Source organism: Chiloscyllium plagiosum, chromosome 9, assembly GCF_004010195.1.
Source record: "Chiloscyllium plagiosum isolate BGI_BamShark_2017 chromosome 9, ASM401019v2, whole genome shotgun sequence".
NCBI lineage: Eukaryota > Metazoa > Chordata > Chondrichthyes > Orectolobiformes > Hemiscylliidae > Chiloscyllium > Chiloscyllium plagiosum.
The window spans coordinates 9,478,702-9,486,652 of NC_057718.1; the positions used below are offsets into that span (position 1 = coordinate 9,478,702).

General features: G+C 48.3%; 1 protein-coding gene across 2 annotated transcripts in view; it reads left to right on the forward strand.

Moving 5' to 3' along the window:
• The window catches only part of txlnba (taxilin beta a), a 49,794-nt gene that overhangs the window by 11,400 nt on the left and 30,443 nt on the right, over positions 1–7,951 (forward strand). For both annotated transcript variants that reach the window (XM_043695335.1, XM_043695336.1), the window contains exon 2: positions 5,307–5,842. In XM_043695335.1, coding sequence (XP_043551270.1) covers positions 5,323–5,842 — 520 coding nt within the window. In that variant the 5' untranslated portion in view covers positions 5,307–5,322. The remainder of the gene's footprint in view (positions 1–5,306; positions 5,843–7,951) is intronic.

Genomic DNA, 7,951 nt, shown 5'->3' on the forward strand with positions numbered 1-7,951 from the left:
ATGTTGCCAGGGTTGGAGGATCTGAGCTACAGAGAGAGGCTGAAGAGGCTGGGGCTGTTTTCCCTGGAGCGCCGGAGGCTGAGGGGTGACCTTATAGAGGTTTACAAAATTATGAGGGGCATGGATAGGATAAATAGGCAAAATCTTTTCCCTGGGGTCGGGGAGTCCAGAACTAGAGGGCATAGGTTTAGGGTGAGAGGGGAAAGATATAAAAGAGACCTGAGGGGCAACCTTTTTACGCAGATGGTGGTATGTGTATGGAATGAGTTGCCAGAGGAAGTGGTGGAAGCTGGTTCAATTGCAACATTTAAGAGGCATTTGGATGGGTATATGAATAGGAAGGGTTTGGAGGGATATGGGCCGGATGCTGGCAGGTGGGATAGATTGGGTTGGGATATCTGGTCGGCATGGACAGGTTGGACCGAAGGGTCTGTTTCCATGCTGTACATCTCTATGACTCTATGACTGTGTGGAGTTTGCACATTTTCCCTGTGTCTGCGTGGATTTCCTCTGGGTGCTCCGGTTTCCTCCCATAGTCCGAAAATGTGCAGGTTAGGTGAATTGGCCATGCTAAATTGCCCATAGTGTTAGGTGAAGGGGTAAATGTAGGGGAATGGCTCTGGGTGGGTTGCGCTTCGGAGGGTGGGTGTGGACTTGTTGGGCCGAATGGCCTGTTTCCACACTGTAAGTAATCTAATCTAATCTATTCCACCCATCAGGTCCACACTAACCCTCTGAAGGACCTTCCACCCCACCCCTTTAACCCTGCATTTCCCATGGCCAATCCATCCAACCTGCACATCTTTGGGCTGTGGCAGGAAACCAGAGCATCCAGAAGAAACCCACGCAGACATGGGGAGAGTGTGCAAACTCCACACAGACAGTCATTTGAGGCTGGAATTGAACTTGGGTCCCTGGCACTGTGAGGCAGCAGAGCTAACCACTGAGCCAAGGTGCCATCACAAGAAAGCCCTACACTCAGCTGCTTGGGCCCTAAACTCTAGAATTGCCTCCTTAAACTGCCCCAACTCTCTCTCTCTCTCCACCTTCAAGATGCTCCTTACAACCTTTCTCTTTCACTAAGCATTGGCTATTCATCCTACGACCTTCTTATGTGGCTCAATTCTTTTTCTGTATGACACCCCTCTTGAGACATTTTACAATGGTAATGCTGCTGTCACTGCCACTGGACAGTCTTATAAGGGAAGGTTAGCCAGGCTGGGCTGATATCCACTGCATACTGGAAGAGTAGGAGGCAACTTGTTTGAAGTGTATTAGATCCCGAGGAATCTTGACAGGATGAATATAAAGGGAATGTTTCATTTTATTAGAGAATCTATGACAAGGCTCACTGTTTAAAAATAACGGGTCGGCTGTTTACAACAGAGATAAGGCAAAATTGTTTTCTTTCAGAGGCTCATGAGTCTTTGAACGAATGAGTGAATGGTTTATTTATTGTCACTTGCATTTTACAGTGAATAATGCAGTAAAACACACTGAGAAGCTTCAAGACAGTCTGTGTGGAGTTTGCATGTTCTCCCTGTGTCTGTGTGGGCTTCCTCCCTCTGTCCAAAGAGGTGTAGGTTAGGATGGACTGTCTGGGCTAAATTGCAGTATCCAGGAATGTGCAAGCTAGGCCCACCTCCCCAAAACCACCGCCAATGCAGGGACCCGTGCTGAGCGTACACTTGTCAGGCAACCAGGAGATCTTGGCTCTGCTGTGGCCTTGATGATGCCAAGAGTCCTGGCTCCAGGCATACCATGCTGCCACCTCGCTAACACCAGGAGTCCCTTCTCTGGGCCTACAGCAATCACAAGTCCCTGGCTCCACTGCCAGACCAGGCCACCACTGTCTCACTTAAAGTCCCTTCCCCGAGATGTTGCCTTGCCAACGCCGCCATCTTAGAAAAGTCCACAGCCGACAATCATCCTTGCAGCCGCCACTGCCTCCAGTCACCACGAGGAGGCGCCATCCACACAATGCCTGCTCTCTCTACCTCACCGTTGTCGCTAACTGATCCGCCACAAAGGATTCCAAAATAAAGAAAGAGGGAAAGAAAAACATGAAAGAAAAAGAGCAGAAGTGAAAAAAGACAAAACCAAAAAGAAAGCATATGGGAACGAGTGAGCCCAGGGCAAGCGCCTGCACGCAGGGCTGCTACTGTGCTGCCATCTTGAATCAACTGAAACAGAGACCTTGGATATTTTAAGGTGGAGGTGGATAGATTGTCTAGAAGCAAGGGAGCAGATGAAAGGGTTTGGGCAGGGATTAGATGGGAATGTGGAGTTGAGGAGATGAACAGATTAAGCACATTCTCATTAAATAATAGAGCAAGGTTGAAGGGCTGAATGGCCTACTTAATCTCCAAGTATGTGTGCTTGCCCACAAATACAGGTTGTTGTTGTGTTGGAGCGGCTTCTTTTGGAGCGGGTGTCAAATTAGCAGAAAGAGGAACCCAGTGTTTTATACCCTGTATGGTCAAATAAAACACACTAGTGAGACCTCAGTGGGAGTACAGTGTACTCTATCTCCTGGATGCCACATTATAAGGAGAGAATACACCCGTGGATTATAAGAACCAGCCTAAAGCTTAGAAGTTTCCTGGTGGCATGGTGGCTCAATGGTTAGTGTTGCTGCCTCATAGCACCAGGGGCCCAAGTTTGATTCCAGCCTCGGGCGACCGTTTGTGTGGAGTTTGCACGTTTGCCCCGTGTCTGTGTGGGTTTCCTCTGGGTGCTCCAGTTTCCCCTCACAGTCACAAAGATGTGCAGGTTAGGTGGATTGGCTGTGGGAAATGTAGGGTAAAGGGGTGTGCCTGGGTCGGATGTTCTTTGGAAGGTTGGTGTGGACTCTATAGGCCAAATGGCTTGCTGCTACACAGTAGGGAGTCTATGATATTGGGACTGTTCTCCTTGGGGAGACGATTTGACAGAGATTTTCAAAACCATCCGTGGGCTTGATAGGCCAAAAATGTTGCTGCTCGCAAAAAGATCAAGAAGGAGGGAGCGGAGGGGGGTGCTCGTGAGGATTTAAAGTGACTTGTAAATGAAGTGATGTAAGAAAAGCCTTTTCCACACAGCGAACATGTTGGGTGTGGAAGGTGTAGCCTGGAAATGTGGGGGAGGCAGGTTCAACTGAGGGACTCAAGAGGAGATTGGGTGGTTATTTGAATAGAAATGGCGTGCACTAAGTAATATGTGGAAAAGACGGGAGATTGGCGCTGGGTAACGAGGCACGTTTGCAGAGCTGGTGCACGCAGGTATGCTGGGCTGAATGGCCTCCCTTTTGCTGTAACTATCCTGTGAATGTGTGATTCTGTGCCCTGGGGATAATTTCCAGGCCGTGTTTTGATCTGACTGCAGGGACACTGGCTGTGTTTGGATGTTAGAGAAGGCGATCACTTTGTCTTCCCCAGGCTGGTTTGAACTGTCAACGACAGCTCCCGATAGTGCTCTCCAACATGGCCCTATTTAGCAATGCTCCAAATAAGCCCTCGCGGCTGAGCAGCAGCTGCACATTGGTTAGCTTACTGTCTGTATGAAGCAAATAGCTATAATTAACCACAGCATATGTTACTGCACAGTGTCTGTCTTAAAGGGAAATCCCTCTATAACTCATCACACTCTGGCAAAAACTCAGTTCAATCTACACCTTTAGCCCCAAGCATCCATTCACCTCCTACTCACCAGTCTCTGTGGGAGCTTGCTGAGCGTAAAGCACCTTGGGAGACCCTGCACTTGCAAAAGGCGCTATATGAATGCAAGTTCCTGATTCTTTCTTGATGCACCCTGGTCTCTGTTATCAGACAGGAGCCTGTCCAATCTGCAACACCGGCAGATTTCATCTTCTGGCCCCTCCTGAGACCACAGATCAGGGATTAACAGTAATGCCAAATATAGGCCAGCTATTAGTTCAGTGGAAGTCTGTGCCATGATCTGGTGTGTATAAACAACTTACATTTATAAAGCCCCAACATACATATAAGGAGCAGCAGGAGGCCATGCAGCCCCCTCAAGCCTGCAGCACCATTCTAAAAGATTGTGATTGACTTGTTTGTGGCCCCAGCTCTACTTTCTCACTAACCCCCACCTTCTTCCTGCCCTCTGAGCTGATCCTCTGACTCTGTTATTAATCAGGAGTACATTGCATCTGCCTTAAATAATCCCACCTCTAGTGATCTCTACAGAAGAGAATTCCAACGGGTCGCGACTCTCTGAGAGAAATTTTCTTCATCTCTCTCTTAAATAGGCGACCCCCTTATTTTTTGAACGTTGACCCTCCCCCGGTACTAGTCTCTCCCATGAGGGGAAACATCATTTCAGCATTTCGGGATGTTACCTTGCTCAGCCAGCTCACCCCTCATTCATCTAAACTCCAGTAGATCGCTAAACCCGCTGTGCGTCAAATCCACACCCCTTTGGCTGAAAGAGAGAGAAGGATAGATAGAGAGAGAGAGAGAGAGAGAGAATGAAAGAGAGAGAGAGCGAGAGAGAAGATAGGGTATCTCTGGGGAACTGGCTCAAGTAAGCAAAAGAAAATCATTTAACTGGAGAAAACTGTGGAAGTGAGGGACAGATTGGATTTCTACCTGAGCTCCAAAGTTAATTATTCCTCTCAAACAGGAAAGGTAGTGGACACGCATAATGGTCATATCATTGGAGGAAGCCTGACACTATTTAGGACAAAGCAGCCCGCTTGATTGACACCACATCCACAAGCATCCACTCCCTCCACTACCGACGCTCAGTAGCAGCAGGGTATACCACCCACAAGATACACTGCAGAAATTCACCCAAGACCCTTAGACAGTCCTTTTCAAACCCATAACTGCTTCCATCTAAAAGGACAAGGGAAATTGAGAGTTGGTGTCTCTGCCCTTTGAAACACTATTCAATTCACGGGGCATTAAGGATGGGCAATGAATGCTGGCCTTGACAGAGTCACCCGCATCGCCGTGGATCTGAAGTCACATGTAGGCCAGACCGGGTAAGGACAGCAGAACCCACAAGAGAACACACAATGGAAAAACAAAATCAGGTTACAACTCACCGCAGAGTTGCAGAGGTGAGGAACACTCAATCAGCAGCGACAACAGAAGAGAAAGTGGGAGGCTGGCATAGGGGACCAGCGGAGAATGCACTTCACTTTCCTGCTGTTGGGGTAGGAGAGTGATTGATGAAGGTCTCAGCAAGAATCAGAGCTTACTATGGGGAAGGGTCAATGATAAACATTGAGATTATGTGGGTCATTATTCCTGGGGTCAGGTTTGTCCAATGATGTAACATTCCTATTATCTCCTGTTTAGGCATTATTAATCAACAATGGAGTACCAGGATACCATCACCACCAATTCTCAAGACCCTTCCGGCAGCACTGGAAGACAGGAGCCAGCCCAAGATTCAACATCAGGTCCGAGCACTGACCTCCCAGAACAGCCGAGGAAAGACGTTCCGGCTGAAAACGCCCAGGTGTCACCACGACAGCCAGAGGAGAAACCGGAAACTGTTGCGGCACTCGGTCAGGCACAGATGAAGACGACCCTCCTGAATCTGAAGGAGGAGGCTCCTGCTCAGGGAGAGACAGCCATCACTGACATCGCCGAGGATCTGGACAGGCAGCTGGAGGACATCATCAAAACCTACGGCTCAGGAGAAACCCTCCAGGGAAGGGAGGCCAAGGGGGAGACATCTGGAAGTCAGGCCCTGGACAATGGGGAGGGGATTTCCGAAGAGTGTATCGAGGAGGTTGGGAAATTGCAGCCAGAGGCCACAGTGCAGGCAGAAGCAAACAAGGAGATGGGCAAGGACCAGAAACTGGACAAGAAGAAGCTGAAAGGACTGGGTGAGTACCAAATTCATTCCTCAATGAACATTTTCATCGAGAATAAAGGCACCCGAGCAGCCGTAGAGATTTCCAGTTTGTCTGCTGCTTAGGACACTCAACTGACACACTGATACTTTAAGTTGGTCACCTGGAGGAAGAACGTCCCACCTTCCATCTTGGGACCCTCCAACCACACGGGATCAACATCAATTTCACCAGTTTCCTCATCTCCTCTCCCCCCACCCCATCCCAGATCCAACCCTCCATCTTAGCACCACCTTCTTGACCTGTCCTACTGATCCATCTTCCTTCCCACCTCTCCATTCCACCCTCCCCACTGTCTTATCACCATCACCCCTCCAGCTGCATCTACCTATCACCTTCTCAGGTACCATCCCCCCAGCCCCACACCCCTTCCTATTTATCTCTCAGCCCCCTTCTGCATCTCTGCCCCCCAGTCCTCCAACATTCCTGATGGAGGGCTTATGCCTGACACATCGATTCTCCTGCTCCTCGGATGCTGCCTGACCGGCTGTGCTTTTCCAGCACCACACTTGTTGATATAACTTTCCAGCCAGCTTCTAAAATACATCTTGTAATAAATCCTTTTCAATTTTATTTACTGGTTTTATTGAACTACTCAGATGCTGCTAAGAGAGAGGACGTCAAACACCAAAAGAGGACCCAGACTCCAGTTAAATGTTGGCGGACATTACTGTGATACAGATCCTATCACACATGTCTAGTTACTAAACTAAAAGTGCCCTTTACTAGACCCCTGCTGAAATTTCTTTGCCTCAAACGTTTTGCCGTCAGAGTTGGCAAACATCTCCAATTGCTGGAGACTGAATCTGCCTCCATCAGGAAGTGCAATCCACATCCAGTCGCTGCTTAAAAGGCTATGACAACGGATGAATGGGCACCGCACAACAATCAACAGACAGGAGGGTTCCCTCCTAGTCGGGGAACACTTCAGTGGTCCAGGACATTCAGCCTCGGACCTTCGGGTGACCATCCTCCAAGGCGGACTTCAGGACAGGCAGCAGCGAAAAGTGGCCGAGCAAAGACTGATTGCTAAGTTTGGTACCCATAGTGAGGGCCTCAACCAGGATCTTGGGTTCATGTCACATTACAGGTGACCACCATTGCACTATACACACACACACAGGCACTCCTATACACACATACACATGGACACACACATATACACAGACGCGCACACAGACACCCACACATACCCTTACAGACACACACACTCCCACACTCACACATGCATCCCCTCACAGACTTAAGACACTCTACACTCACTACACACACACATACACTTTCTCACACTCACAACCCCCTACCCAGACAGACAGACAAAGACCCACATGCACACATATATTTTGTGGGGTGAATTTGTACTTGCAGGGTTACATTGTACTTTGCACAAAACTGCATGCATTCATGTAGAACTCTGTTATCTCACTTTTTAGATTAGAATCAATCTAAACATCATGGCATAGACAGAGAACACAGGGGGCTAACACCTTCAACATATTGTCTAGCTATCACCATTGTTAACAGCTAACCTGAGAATGCAACTTTATTAAAAAAAGGTTTTGTGATTTACACATGAAAGAAGTGAAACTATCATAGTATTCAAACAGATGGAAGACTTAGCAATCAATTTTTCAATGTATAATTTCAGTTACATCACACTGTAAACTTTTGCTATAAATTCTGCGTTTTAGGATTGAGTCCTCCACTATCACCTGATGAAGGAGCAATGCTCCGAAAGCTAGTGTGCTTCCAATTAAACCTGTTGGACTATAACCTGGTGTTGTGTGTTTTTTAACTTTGTGCACCCCAGTCCAACACCGGTCTCTCCGAATCATGGTTAAATAGGTTTTCTTCAAGTCACCATTGATTCCATTGGCAGTCACCTTGAATCAGTGATCTCTGATCCTGAACCCTTCTCCCCGTCTGCTCTGTCCGGACCGCACAAGATTTGCACCATCTCTAACAAGCTACCCGCCCACCTTCTCCTTCAGAGAAAGGAGACCTTCCTCCCATCCAGCTTAACCCCATCCACCCTCCCCCTCAACCCCCTCCCCTTTAACAGCACTCCCCCTCAACCCTCTC